General features: G+C 30.6%; 3 protein-coding genes across 5 annotated transcripts in view; 2 read left to right on the forward strand and 1 right to left on the reverse strand.

Annotated features, from left to right (window-relative positions):
• LOC108752589 (probable serine/threonine-protein kinase mkcB) overlaps window positions 1-4,103 on the forward strand; it is a 75,684-nt gene extending 71,581 nt beyond the window's left edge. The window contains 2 exon segments of the mRNA XM_018493515.1: window positions 2,130-2,211; window positions 3,342-4,103. Coding sequence (XP_018349017.1) covers window positions 2,130-2,211; window positions 3,342-4,025 — 766 coding nt within the window. The 3' untranslated portion in view covers window positions 4,026-4,103.
• Window positions 4,104-8,078: 3,975 nt separating this feature from the next.
• On the reverse strand, window positions 8,079-10,533 carry LOC108752506 (zinc finger protein 480-like). The gene is made up of 5 exons (XM_018493352.1): window positions 10,475-10,533; window positions 10,099-10,306; window positions 9,744-10,001; window positions 9,168-9,662; window positions 8,079-9,083 (listed from the first exon to the last, which is right to left on the reverse strand). The coding sequence occupies exons 2-5, from the start codon at window positions 10,291-10,293 to the stop codon at window positions 8,532-8,534; spliced, it is 1,500 nt and encodes a 499-aa protein (XP_018348854.1). The 5' UTR covers window positions 10,294-10,306; window positions 10,475-10,533; the 3' UTR covers window positions 8,079-8,531.
• A 221-nt stretch (window positions 10,534-10,754) lies between these two features.
• Window positions 10,755-13,149, forward strand: LOC108752472. Of its 3 annotated transcripts, none has more exons than XM_018493306.1 (3): window positions 10,755-10,921; window positions 11,338-11,455; window positions 11,654-13,149. In XM_018493306.1, the coding sequence occupies exon 3, from the start codon at window positions 11,834-11,836 to the stop codon at window positions 13,034-13,036; it is 1,203 nt and encodes a 400-aa protein (XP_018348808.1). In that variant the 5' UTR covers window positions 10,755-10,921; window positions 11,338-11,455; window positions 11,654-11,833; the 3' UTR covers window positions 13,037-13,149. The 3 variants fall into 3 exon arrangements, with proteins under 3 accessions (XP_018348808.1, XP_018348809.1, XP_018348810.1); XM_018493307.1 differs by having other exon boundaries at window positions 10,756-10,868; XM_018493308.1 differs by having other exon boundaries at window positions 10,868-10,882.
• Window positions 13,150-15,942: the final 2,793 nt, after the last annotated feature.

Below are 15,942 nucleotides of genomic sequence, written 5' to 3' on the forward strand. Positions count from 1 at the left end.
TATATTCTTTATCACAGATTGCACAGAATATTTTGTACCCGGTATTAGACGTGCACTATGTTTCTAAATCTCTCTGTAATTAAATATAGCGTATACACACTTTATGCAGATTAAGTACACACTTTAAACTAGATAGATAACTATATCAAACGATTTAGATGTGACGAATCTCCACACTCGATATGGCGACCAAAAGTTCTTGTGATGCTCAATCGAGGCATTAATAGTTAATTAGGAAATTTATTTTTACTCGACAATCAATATACTACACATACATGTATATATTATTTCGATACATCTATTCTCGCTCTATAATTATAAAATCCTTTTGTTGTCAATTTTCGAAATCCACGACTCTAGATTCTATGTCTATAGGAACTTAAGCTGCAATTTTCATCTTTTTAACACTTTTCTTATTAGATGTTACACGCTTCGATTATCTCTCTTACTAATGTTAATTCCAAAATTTTACAAAATTTAACTTGCTAAATGACAAGTTGCGATTTACGATTCATGTATCGCAGTAATTTAAATATCATGCAATCCATATTGAAACATCGGTCTTTTCTGGATTAGATTGATGATATAAATGATACAATTTCTATATTTACGAAATATAATAAACTATCTTCAATATTTCAAGAAGGATTGCACGATTATCGCGCATAAAATTAATAAATAATTTAAGGTATGCGAACAAGAAGCAGTTCTGCACCTTAAAAAGATTGTACTGTCTTACTATTTGCTATATCTATAATAACTTTTCACCAAGTTTTCGCTTCTAGTTACTTGCGATCGATTGGGAAATTTATCGTGAAAAAGATCGAAATTATTCTTATGCACATTTGTAGTAACTAAGTACTGTAATTGCTCGTCTGTGTAATAAATCCTTTTTATCTTTCCATTACCGTCATTTGCCTCGTAAAACTCGACTCAACTATTAAATCTTTCGCGATTTATTCCCGAGTGCTACTGATCTCTCTCGCGTATCAGCCCCTTTCATTAAGCTAACGTAGACGCGTAAAAATTTTAACAATCCACTTTAGCACACTCTGCTACTATTTTTCCTCCTCCCTTTTTTGCTTTAATTAAAACCATCATCTTCAATAATCTCCCTTATTGTCCTCTCTTTATGTATTACCGAATCGATACGTAATGATCGAACGAACTCGTAAGCAAAGATATTACTTCGTGTCTCACACGATCGCGTGATTCATATTTTACATTTTAATGTTCACCAGCCACAGTCAATCAAACCACAAAGATTTTATTGTCGGCAAATTAGTGAATAAACAAATTCCATAAAAATTTGAAAGACTTTTTTTAGAAAGACAGGTAATTTTTTCTTCCTTTATATCTTACATCTGAGTGTTCAAATATAAATATAAAAAAAATACAAGATCAGCTTTTTTATCAAGATAGATATAACTAGTCTGCAATTTTGTACAAAGGAATTCAAATAATTTGTACGTGATTGTAACATAATCGCCAATGATAAGAGTAAAACTTGCCCTTTAGGATTCTTATTGTAAATTTATACTACATAAATATATACAATACACATATATTTTACTCTCATGTATATTCTATTATCCACAAATGTGCCCGTTTTGTTAAATAAATCAAGCATTCTGATATCATCAGAGGCAAAAGCAGTAACATTTTTCGAAATTTTATTTCCTCCCTATGTGCCCTCCTGCGCTTGGCATTTTACGAAAAGATGTGATATATGCGATTTTATCCGCTAAAAAAGCTATCGAATATATGTAGTCATTTCATCGTTTGCGTTCATGCACATGGATTAATACGAGATGCAATCCATCAATTTTCGCACTATACGAATTTCAATATGATGAAGCGATGACGTGCTTGTGGCAATACCTTGACCTGCCATAAAAATCGGGGAGCTATATCGTAAATCGCTCGGACAAGCCGAGCCGATTTGGCCGCGAAGCAACCATGCGTGCCGCGACTATCAATTCCATTGGGCAACTCTATGCCGATGGCTCGCAGAGGCGCAGGCGAAAGACAATGGACACACAAGCCACGAAAGCCAATCAATCGTGATGCACGTTTACGCTCTTGCATTGTAAGTATAAAAAGGTTTTGAAATCGAAGGAGGCCTTCAGTCAATCGTCCGGACTGTGCAAGGAAGTCATATCGAAAAATATTTTTTGAAATATGAAGCTCTTGGGATACTGTCTTTTTTGCGTAAGTACCTTAATTTAAAAAATTGATTAATTCCAATTTATTATACATTCGTCGAAATAATAAAATTTTTTGTGAACGCTAATAGAAAGCTCTTTTAATTTTAAATAAAACATTAAATTCTCTTTAATAAATAAATTATATTTAATAAAATATTAATTTCTAATTTTTAATATTAAATATAAAAATATTACATTCTTCCTGCTAATAGACTTTCTGATAAAAATTTTATAAAGATTTATGAAATAGCTTCCGGAAATGGTTATCAGAATATTATCATGTTTATTATATAAATTGTTATATAAATGATGTTAATTCTACTGCAATTTTTACAATTTATTATACATTTAAATTGAACCATCTTTTCATTTCTAATCAATTTTATCTATAAGTCGCTCTTTTCATAAGATTGTGAATTTATGGTTTTTTACTATCAATACATCCGCTAAAATTTATACTAACTAAAGTTTTTCAAAGAACCTTTTTACGATCGATTTTAATAAAATATTAAACTTTTGCTGATTTCATTAAATCAAATTTTACATAGAATTTATGCTTAGCGTGAAAGCCAAGTTGAACCTTTTGATCACTTTCTGTTACGGAATATTTTATCAAATGAACTTCCAAATAATACCGGAAAGAATATCGTACACGCGAAAAACTTAATAATTATTTCCGTTTCATAGTGACAGGTTTTTTTGCAGTAAATAGTATTTATTCTTAATCAGAGCATAGAAATCGCCAGTTGCAATCACGATTGCTAACTTATAATTTTCATGAAAATGAAACTACCGCACACACTGATAGATTCAGTGAGTGAACGTATTGCAATGCACGATTATGTATTGTATCACCTGCCCGCAGTATATTACCACATCACATCCGATAAAACTCATTTTATAAAGAAGATTCACCCGACTGTTGAATAATATTTCTGACTAATTTTTTAGAGAAACCTAGTAATCTCTAATAAATAAATTTATTCTGATTAAATTACTCTGATTAAAATAAAGACAGAAAGATTTTGTAATTTTTGTTATAAATTATATTTAAATATATTTAAATTAAAAAAAAATGCTTGTGTCTATATATATGAAATCATAAACTCCCGTATCTTTTAACGTATCTCGCAGCTCTTCGCCACGAGAGTGCAATCAAAGCCACAAATAACGAAGCTATTTCCAGTGGAAGGATTGACGGCATATCACAAACAATTTAATGATACCACGAAATCGTTAGATAAATTTTGGGAAAAATTACGCACAACATACAATTTTGTTTTCCATCAACCCGATAACACCAGCAACGTAGAAAAAATCCTAGCGAAGAACGCATCGGATCCTAATTTGCAAACTTTGAGACTAATATGGACTGACACGTTAAAAGCAAATAACTCAAATACAAATCTCAAGTATCCCAACAATACCTTCCTGGATCAGATAAAGTTACTGTCGGTACCAAAAAGTCGTGACAGCAAGGCGACTTCGAGTAATCTCAAGAAAGATTCATCCATCGAAATAAAAACAAATGAAAATAATGTAAGCTCCACGACCTCCAATAAAAAAAGTTCTAATGAAGCTAAAATACTACCTGACGACGATTGGTTCAATGACATTCAACCTTTGGAACAACTGGAACTGCAAGACGAAGAGCTGGATAAGAAAAATGAAGTGGAAAGCGTGACACCAGGAACGACCCTTCCGACGACGGTAGGTCGTCATCTGCTTGAGTGGCTTGGAACTCTTTTCGGGCTTACTTACAGCATTTACAGTAAATTATCGAGCGCTGCTTGTGGAAACGAAAAGCTGACACAATGATAAACCGATAAAAAGTAAAATAAAATACGTTAGATCAGACACCATACGTTAATCCATTTATAAATTTGCACATCCAATAAAATAATTTAATTCATGATAAATTAATTTATTCGATACAAACAATGACTATATACCGATTTTGTAATCGCATGTGCCTCACGAAATGAATTTTTATCCATCTGATAATTATTATCTCGTAAATCTCTTGACTTTTCTAATTAAATTTGCGATTCTTGAGTAGTTTTTAATCGATTATTAGATACTATTCATAAAATTTGATAATTAATTTTTCGTTCGAACAATTGTCAATTTATATGTACTGAGGATGACCTAAAAAAAGGACTGAAACGTATATTTATATTTGTTTAAATAATATACGTTTGTCATATAAATAATCTGTGTTGGCTCATAATGGCATTTTTCTTTCGCGTGCATATTAAGTTCAAGTGTATGCAATTTTAATTTATCCAATATAAAAATTAATTTATCCAATATAAAAATTTAAATACAGAAAAATGTTACATTTAATATTAAAGCCACGTCAAGAGTACGAGTAAATATTAAATGAAAATTTAATATCAGTTTAATATTATACGTATTATTACGTTTAGTATCATATATAACATAAAGGAAAAAAGAAAGAGGAGCATAAAGAGAGTGAAGACAGCACAAATATCGAATAATTTTATACCTTTGTACTGCTGTCACATTGCGCTGCTGTATTCCGCTGTAAAAAAAAATATAAAATAAATAAAATTTACGTTATCAAATAAATAAAATTACACGAGATTAAATAATGATGCTTTTAACGCTTTGCTAATTCCCGTATTATCCGAGTGAAATAAAGGATGCTTATATTATACAAATATGAAATACTATACCATCCTGTTAGAGCTCCGAATACAAAGAGTTCGTTCTCTAGACGATATAAAGTTCAACGTATTAATATTTCCGCGTTAGTGTCACAGACGGTCATTTCGTTGTATGACGTTGCGTAAGACTACATAACATAATGCTATTTTCTACAGCGTTCGACCGCAGACTGCACACACTTGACAAAGTATAAAATGACTCATGAGAAGTATAAAGAAACAGTTTGCAATCTTTTACATTACATACATTTTATTCAAAAATATTTCAATCTAAAAAATACATATTACTTTTTTAGCTATCTTTTTTTCGTTATCACTATACAATAACAATTCTCTTACGGGATAAATGCATAAAGTCTTGTAAACGCACATCCACTGTCCAAAACAGTGCTTAAACACGAGTCCTATAAATGTACATTCACTGTTTAAAAAGTTCTATTACCTTATCTCCTTAATCTCAATGAGAAAAATTGAGAAATATCATCACGAAAACCATCTCGAAAAAGATGTCTCATTGCTTCTTCTTTATGCAAAGATCCTTTATTCTCTCAATAATTATACTATTAAGGTGACTTATAAAGAATTAAAAAAAAAAGACCCCAGCGCGAATGACCTAGAATACTGCTATTTGACATACGCGTATATGTATGAAGTCTTTGGTTGTATTACGTGATATCAGAGTACGGTATGTGTTTTTAGTACCGTCTTCTAATTCATATACTAACGCATACATACAGTTGCACATGTTGCAAATATATAAGAAAACATTAGATAACTATGAATGTAAATATACAGCACATGGAAGTTTTTCAACAATTTCTCGCTCTAATATACATACAAACTAAAATTGAAGTGTCGAATAGACAGGTATCTTAAAAATAATGCCAAATATAAAACGCTGATCTTCTGATATACAAAATTCAATCAATTTAACTTTCGTCACTTAATTTTTTTAAATAGTCCCAAACTTATATTTTTTTTTTCAATTTCAATATTTATATTTTTTTAAATTTCATTTTTGAGTAAATACTAACAAGGTGAAACATAATGTAAAAAAATAGCGTTTCTCGAAATTATCCATGTAAATAATAAATTCTACAAAAGAAATTGGAAATTAATATATAAAATTTTATCAAACAGATAAACATTTGTTATACTTCATCAACCAGTGACATCTTTTTGAGACCATATAAATCTTCAAGAATATGAGATGACAGAATGGAATGATGAACGATTTACTTAGGAAAAAAATTAAGAAATGACAAATCCGGATGAAAAATTATATTAACAAATCAATGAAAGTTATTCGAAGAAATGTCATTTAACATATGTTAGCACATTTTGTCATCAAGAAAATCACAAAAACTATAATATTCGTTTGGAACATATTTCTGAATTATATCAACATAAATCTATAAATATTATTCAAAACATCTATTGGGTTAAAATATTGATATTTCTCGGATATTTTTGGTCAAATTATTCTAAACAAGTGCACCTCGACATTTATCGTAATATTTTGCCACAATTGTGTTCTACCTGACAATAATGTGTACAACTTTTTAACAAAATTTTTGGCATTATATCCTTTACTATTTCCGTTTATCATTAACAGTACCTCAATGTTCGTAACAAATTTTAAATTTCTGCTATCTTCCGTACCTTCGGATACTGATTTCAAATTTACTATTAAAGTAAATTTTTAAATTCAAAATAGGATTCAAGATAACGGTCATGAAAAGCTGAAATATCGGTATATTTAAAATACGAGCTTGGATTTTTTTAAATACATATCGTAACATACACGATTCAACTTAAAATATATTTAGAACGATAAAAATTTTTCGAATGTGATGAATGTGGGATTACATAAACAACAACAAAAATTATATAAACTATTACAATATTTATCATAATAAAATTGTAATCATATTTAAATAAGACTTTATAATTAGCACCAATTCTATGATCTTTCGATATAAAAGGTTATTCTTCACTATCCAAAAAATTCGATTTTTTGCAAAGTTTTAAATATATTTTATTAAAAACATCACATTTCAAAGTGTCTGATTTTTTTACATGTAGCCTAAACTTTCTTCTTTAAAACAAATCAAGGTAAAAGTCGATAAGATTACTTGTTTAAAATTATACTTTTTTTCGTTGATGGAACATATATGTCTCAGAGGTATGAAAGGGTTAATATATCAGTTCAATTGTCAGAAATTGACTAAATTCGTAATATTATGCCATTATCATTTCGCCATATATTTGGCTTATTTGTTTTCCGAATTAATACAATAAAAATATTGTAGATACAACAAAAATAGTACGTATGATAAAGAGCGAGAAGCTTCCAAATACCTGAACCACAGAATAATTATTCGATAGCAATTCTTCTCTCAAGAGACACCTTTTTATTCACAAATCGGCAAATTTACTTTCGCTTCAATATTTTAACAATATCTTTCAAAAGTATTCTTATATTTCATTATTTACGAAGGTTTAGTGCGTTTTAGTTAGTCGCGAAACAGTCCAAATGTCCAAAATAAGTCTTTGCTTAATGCAAGTAGGCATTAAAATTAAAAATTACGACACGGACTAGAATTGTTGACAATAACTAATATTTCCTATAGCTAACTTAAGTAAGGCAGACAAACGTACAATTACATAAATTGGCCTTCCCTTACTTATTAATTCTTCTTATCAATTTTTTATTTACGTTTTAAAAGATTCATTTTATATAGGACGCAAGAAAAATCTTGGAATAAATTTTAAAATACATCCTATATCTCTAAAATTCCAAGAGTTAAGGCGATTAGAGTAATATAGTTAATATACTAGTCATATTCATTCTTTCGAAATTTAATTTAAGAAAAAAACTACAATATGCGCTCGCTCACATGTTGAGTATGTTGTGATTACTGAGTTTAAAAAAGAAATTTTTACTTGAAACAAAATTTTATCGAAAAAAGCTTCTCGTATCTTTAAATCAATATTTTCTTGAAACTGTAAAAGACAATTTTTGAAAAATAAAAATGATATGAAATGAAGAAAATGAAGAAAAATTGTGAAAAGATGACAATGGAAAGACAAAGATGATAAATTCAGGTAATCACAGCTTATCTCATAGCTTAGCACATAATTATTTCGACGTTTTAACGCATTAAAGACGTGAGATTGATGTATAATACACAGAACTCCTCTATTCTAAGTTTTCCTCTACTCTAAGTTAGCTATCTCCTCTAAACTGAATTTCTCCTTTTGTATTGCTTCATTATGCTTGTATTATATGCATCAATCAGCATCAAGCAAAAAACAGATTGTGCAATATCTTCTAAAAATGAGGACTGACTGTAAGAAGAAATTGTAGAATAGAGAAAATGCTCGGTCCCGATGATTTTAGAATAGAGGAGCTGGACTATATGATATTTTTATTTTATGATTCGCATTTTTTACTATGTATGCTTTTAATTCAATGTCAAAACATTTCTCGTCGTATTAAAATTAAACTATAAATCTGAAATAGTCATAGTTGTTTCAATGACAAAATATGAATTCAAAAATTGGAATTACCTACGGCTCCAGCATCATTAATCATATATTGCTTTGGAACATACATGGATTTTACCTACAACTAAGATGGCATTAAATACCTTGTATTTTCATTCATATTACTGCTGTGAGCCTGTTCGGACAGATTTACATCTTTCATCACTTGTTCTTTAAGAGTAGCAAACGTGTACAATAAATTCGGATTTTTTTGAATACTCTGAAGGTGCTGTAAAAGAGCGGTTTCCTGCTTTATTAAGGAACCATCTTTTAAAATATAACTCACCTCCTGCTTAGGCGTTGCCGCGATATCGGTACTGTTATCAAATACTCTTGTATCTTTTTGATCGGTATAATAAGAATCCTCCTTTTTATTCTTACGAATGCCAAAATGCGTTTGAAAGTGCTTATTTAAATGGTCCTTGCGCGAAAACGCTTTCTGGCACATGGTGCATGGAAAATCCTTATTGCCGGAATGGATGACGCTATGTCTTGTTAAATGTTCATTTCTCTTGAACGCCTTATGGCATACCTCACATTTAAAAGGTCGTTCGTTCGAATGACCTCGCATGTGCTGATCAAGATGCTCCTTTCTTTTCAACATGGCACCACATTCTTTGCATTGGTATTTTCGTTCCTGAAATAAACCAAAACTTTTTATTTAATACATGTTTTCTTAGCTATCTAGTCTCCAAAGATAATAAAATATATATGTATGTACCTGAAGATGAGCCTGTATATGTTGTTCGATGTCCACCTTGTCTGAAAACCCTACATTGCACTCCGGACAACAGTAAAGCGGAGATCCATCGAAGTTAACGCTGATTTTAATGTCGCTGATTTTTGCTCGAAATTTCGATTTTTTCTCGATTTTTGGCAAATCGGTTTGTACTTGCTGCTCGACTTTTAAGACATTTCGCAAATTGTTTTCAATTTCTTCATTTTGCAGATTCAGATCATTCGGATTAACAGTCACTGTCATTTGATCCGAATTTGCAAAATTGTTGCCATTTTGTAGATAAATGTTTCTGATATTTGGTATATTTAAAATATTATTCTGCACGTGCTCTACTTTCTCTTCCCGTATCTTCTCCTTTTTTGCTTGTTCTGCACATAGTTCAAACGCTTCTCGCAGAGAAAATTCAGATGGTAATTTCTGTAAATATTCAGCCATAGCTGCTGCTGTTTGGTGTTGCTTTAACATAATTTCAGATTCCTACAACAGAAACAAATAAATACATCTATGAGTAATGTAGAAATAATTTAAAAAATTAACAATATTCAAAGAATATCTCACCTTATCTGAATTTTTCTCCTCTTTAGGCTGGATATCTATCCCTTGCTTTACAGTTACATTATCTGCCTGCGATGTGGAAGGTAAGTATAGACTATTAATAAAACTAAAACTATTCGATTGTGCACCGAGTGTCACGTTATTTTGACTATAATTAGGGACATTAATTATCTGGTTAAGCACTTGCTTCTCGCACAATTGAATCAAAGAATCCTGCCAGCCAGGTAAAGGTGTCGCAAGGTATTTGCTGAGTGTACTTGTCTATGAGAAAGAGAATTCAAAAAAATTTTAATGTCAAACCAAAATTAATGAGAAAGAGGAAATGCAGTGCAAACAAAAAAGGCAGAAGAAAACTCACCGAAGTCTCTTGCGGAGACGTGACCGCTTGGACAGTGGTTTGCACCTCCTGCGATTGCATGCTACGACTATCAGCCGCGGCGATGGCGGCGATCGCAGCGGCTGCGGCAGTCGGCATTGAACGCAGCTCGGAGAATTGTGGTAACGTTAGAGGACATTTAAGATCGCGCGATGTTCCGTACCCGGGTAAATCCATAACGCGTAATAACCTGTGCAAAGAATATACTCGAAATGTAGCGTTCCTAACCTATAAATGGATAACCTGACCGCGTGGAGCAACGAGATTGGATTAGATCAGCCAAATCTCGCGCAGCACGGCTACGAGTTAGGATATTATCTATAATGTCGTTGTACGATACATCAACGCAATGCCTTACCTAGTTAAAATTAACTATGTTCAAAGCCGCGAAACACATTCGCGGATGGCGTCCATATGATTCAATGATCGAATGATCAACATGGCGACACGCGCGCACTCGCCACTGTTGCAAAGCGCCATGAAGTTGCCGCGGATGGCGAACGAATGAAATTTCTCTTTACCGTAAGTAGCATGAGATAAATTGTCGGCGCTTAAACAAATTTTAATAGTAAGCAATTTTATATCGCAATTTCGATAAAACGTAACTTTTTTCTGATGAATTATAATTGATTTCTCAAGCTGAGTGCTCGAAAGCAAGAAGAATATATCTTTCGAAATTTGGCTAGCCTGGAGCGTCCCTTTTTGTTTACACTAGACTCTCGTCAAACTTCACATTGATGACAATTTCATGGGTTGGTATTGGTTGGTATGTGTTGAAGACGTTAAAGTTTTCTTGGAGCATAAAGTACGTTGTTGAAAACAAAAGTTGATAGAGACAACATAACAATTTTAATAAGTTTTTACCGTTGATGAGTTTCGTGCAAAAATTGCAGCTAAAGATTGCGAATAAATGTTAAATAAAGTAAAAAAAGATAGGTTAAAAAATCATACACAAACGATTATGTGATATATATGAAAAATAAATATTTATAATTAAATTTTTACTGTTACGTTATTTATAATGCTGCAATATTATATATTTAAACTTATTTTAATTTATAGCTTGAATTATCAACATATTCTGGATTATTATAATATCATTTTGTTTATATTTAATTTATTTTTAATTAATGTGTAAATTGTATTATTGTAATGATGATATCTTATACAATTAAAATGATCCAATTTTGCATTATCATGTTAATGATAATATGCCTTAAGTTCTAAGCAGCAGAGACGCTAAAACCTAAAAAAATTATGCAAGAAAAGAATATTATTAGGACCCATTGATGAAGATTTTAGAAGGATGCTAAAGTGAACAAGTTATGTTTACAAATCTGTAAGTATATGTTGCATATAAATAGAAATATTAGAATTGTTTTTTAGCTAAATTTCTTGCACACAGACTTCTTCTCTTACTTTTTTTTTCTTTTCAATATCAAAAGAAAAAGAGAAAAATGGACTGTTTAACTGAAAAGAACAGATCTGTAAATCTTTTTCTTATTAAATTAACTTAATTTTTATTATCTCTTTACAGATTAACAGAGTTGATTTGAGATCTTTGATAAATTGCCGCAATTGCAAGAATCATAACAATTATTACACAGGAAAGAATATCAATTTATAAAAATTACGCAACGATTTATCTGTTGTTTTATGTCTGGAGTACTTTTACATCAATCCAAAAAACGTGCAAAAAATTGTACTAATCCCCAATATGTTAGCGTCTAGAAAACTTACATTAACATCTAAGAAACCCCAAGATCAACGCCTGAAAGTTGTGCCTAGAAAACCAGTAAAGGGTTGTTATTGTTCCGAGGCGATTAAGAAGCATGCAAAATCATCGAGAATTCGGCATAATCCAGCATTGCCCTGCCACTGCCAAAATGATCTAGAAATCAAACCTGTCAGAAAAATTGGCGACAAAGTGGCATCAACTTCGCCGATCAGCTGCGAGACGCTTCGAAGAGTTCAAAAAATCGACTACGAGCCCAGATCTCAATTTCTTCGCAATGTGCAAAGCAAGATCTGTAAGTTATACACTGCAGATAAGGGAAACTCTTTGTGTCCACGATCATCCAGTTACCATCGATTTATGACAAATGCGAGGATGCAGAATACCGTCACTGATGAAAGAACGGCATTGTCGAGTAAATACATTGAGAAGCAAAAATCGCCAACAGCGCCTGCAAATTCATTGGCGAGCGAACAAAACGAGTCCGACGATATCACCTCCGCTTCAAGTAAAAGAACTCAAGTGTCTCCGCGAAAGTTGTCAAAGTCAACATTACGAAAGACTATCAGATCCAGGAGACATATACCAGAGTCAAGCGAAAGACCCGCGTCAAAATCACCGATGCAAGGTAAACGAACAGCGCGATTATATAAGCAAGATTGTTCTTGTTACTGTAAAAGTGAACTGGAGAGGAAAACTGCGAAGCTGCGCAGTGATAAACGTGCAGAGAGTGATTTATTGGAATATTGCGAACGGTGTTTAAGGCACTGCGATGATCTTGCAGTCGATGATTCCATGGATCAGGAAGTAGAGAACTTGAAAAAGTTCAGAGAACAAAACTATTTTGAAACTCATGGCTCAAGCCACACTTTAACATCATCCAGATTGTCGGGATCTTTGCAACAATATCTGCTGAACGAGCGATTATTTCCGGAGCCGGTAGGCAAAATTCACAGACAGGATTTAGTGGTGACGATGCCGTCATGCGCAACAACGCAAAGGAAACGCGTTCATTACTTTCCCAGATATATAGTGCGACAAGAAAAAAGTACCTGCAATACCAATTACAGACGTAAACGATGCCAAAGCTGTCCTCTCACCGGACACGCCATTGATCTCGGAATTCTGAAAGCTAGACCGCCGTTCAATAGCCTGGCACTTAAGTATCAGAAAAGAGCTTTTTAATTGAAGTATTCTCAAACTTTAATTTTTATTATAGACTTTAGAGTCCATACAGAACAACATAGACTTCTTTTATCTCAAAGATTTAGTAACGAAAATTTCAACACTGATCATGTTTCAACTTTTATATGTCTTTTTACGCTATATGTAAATATGTCTTATATAAAAATGTATTTTATATCATCATTTTACTTCTGTGAGATTAAAGCTGTGATATCAAATTGATATCAAATTTATTTGTGGCTTTTTTGTTTCGAACAAATCCATTTCATTTGCAAAATTTTTAGATTGCATACATATCTAATTATTTTCTTATTTTGATTAAAATTAATAATATTTTATATTGTATGCATAATATAATATATGCATTAAAGAAATTTTTAACATAATTACAATTTTATTTTACATTATTATATTTAATATTAACATATTATAAGCTTATATTTTGATAATTGCAATTTTAATGCTTAAAAAATATATCTTTTACATATATTTGTTTCAAAATAAAATGCAAGAAAGATAATAAAAAGTACCAAGTGTAAAATGGAGTAACAAAGAATATAAAATATTTAATGTGCGTTAAATGTTAATTAGTACACATAGCATAACTGATTTAATTTGTATTATAAAAAATAATTAAAAATTTTTTTCCTCTTTACTACATATATTAAACTCGTAAATTTGTATGTCTTACTGTATTTCAAAACATGTATGTCTATTAGAGAATGACTCATAGATCATTTTCAATAATCATAAATCATTTTCAATAATGTCAAGGCCATTGTCAAGTCTTCTCTGAAATTTCATAAAATCATTCCATTGGACGTACCTTTTACTTTGAATTGAGATAGATAAATTATTTAAATATCATAATTAAATATATTTATATCTTTTTGTAATTTAGGAATAAAAATATAAACGTATGTGAATTAGAAATTGTAATCTCTAAATGAAATATATCACTTATATTTAAATAAAATGCAAAAGATATTCAATGGAAAAATAAAATAACAGGAAGAAATTAGTATTTTATAAAGGAGGATATCAAAGGTTTCGAAGGTTTTGTGACCATTCATTTTATTTCTAGGTCTGAAGATCGAATAAAAAGAAAGAGAGTATTTCATTTCTCATCATCATTTATCATTATTTTTTAAATAAGAGAACTTTTTCGTTGCCAATTATCAATATATTAATCGATATAAATCGAATTTAAAAATACAAAATGATTCATAAAGAGGATTAGTTGGAAAGCAATAATTTATTATTGTATTTTCAAGTTTTCATATTTTTCATAAGATTATTCATTTTTTTTGTAACAAATGTCTTAATGAAAAATATAATCTAATTAACGTTTTGTAGTGCACTATTACTCGCATTTAATCCATTTTAAAATTAATTTTTAAATCAATGAGGCATAACTGACAGTGATTTTATAACTATGTGAATAAGGATTTTATTCACTTTATTTCAATGTACCAATTTTTTCTTAAGTTATTATAATGGCGTTATTATAATGATTATTTTTAGTTTCTACGAAGAAAAATACATAAGAAAATATAGAAATAAAACGATCCCCGAGTGATCGCGAAACTCTCGAAAATTGATACCCTTCTTTAATCTATATTCTCTCTCTTTCTCTCTCTCTCTCTCTCTCTCTCTCTCTCTCTCTCTCAAATTTTTGGAATAAATCTCACTCCAAAAGAGTGAAGATTCTGCCATTCTTGAAAAAGCCACTCTTGATAAAATATAATAATAATTATTTATATTATAAGTTATAATTTATTTTTTTATTTAAAAAATTTTTTAGAAGGTTTTACTTTCACAAAGGATAGGATTGATGTACGAAATTTTAAAGCATTTAAATCATTTTGTGCTAACTTATTCACTATTTACCGAATACTGCATAGGATAGTAAGAATCACAATGCGTAAGTAAATGCATAAGCGCGTCAATGTCAAACAAACCTTTGTCAAGATTCAAATCCGGTAGAGCAAACGCGTATAAATGTATAGTTTCGTTCGCGACAAATCTCATAATTCTGAGAAAATTTATTTGCAACGCCTGCAGCATGTTTGCAATTCTTTTGTTATTTATTTTCACTTCAGATAACATTTATGAATCATTGCAAGCGTTGATGCTACTGTCCAGAAGTCTGTGCTGCAGTCATTTCAAGGTAATTTGATTTGATTTAAATTGATCTATTTAAGATAAAGCATAATACTGTTATTGTAATATATTGTTATTGTATATTATTGAATAAAAGAAAAAATCTCAGTAAACAATAAATTAAAATAGAAATTAATTTATTTTGACATTTTCGAATTCGCGCTTCTGATTTTTCGAATTTATTTGAATTCATGAATACATCTCATTTCGGCATGATGAATAGCTCTTATTATTATTATTATTATTAGGCGTTAGGAACTCGAAAGCTCATTGCCGCAAATACCAAATCCCGCCACTGTTCCCGTCCCTGAGCAAGATCTCTCCATTTGTGACCTTCGTACCCCAATTCGTTAAGGTCCATTCTAATATTATCTTCCCATCTACGTCTTGGTCTACCCAATATTCAGAATATTCATAATAACGAAAACCTGGTCGTCTGTGATAAATAGGTCTTTCGTATTTTAATTCATTTCAAAATAATTTCAAAAAATAATATAATATAGATATGAATACATCCAAATTTGACACGATGAATAATTCATTTCGTATTTTAATTCATTTCACGGACATGAATCATTATTTTAATTCAACATGATAAATAATACATTTCTTATTTTAATTATTTTCAATAAAAAAATATTATAATATAATAATAAATATATTCTATTTAAATCCAAAAATATTTATATAAAATTAGCTATGAATACATCCCAGTTAAAAATTATGAATAAGAACAGGCTCTT

Source organism: Trachymyrmex septentrionalis, unplaced genomic scaffold (assembly GCF_001594115.1).
Source record: "Trachymyrmex septentrionalis isolate Tsep2-gDNA-1 unplaced genomic scaffold, Tsep1.0 scaffold60, whole genome shotgun sequence".
Lineage (NCBI taxonomy): Eukaryota > Metazoa > Arthropoda > Insecta > Hymenoptera > Formicidae > Trachymyrmex > Trachymyrmex septentrionalis.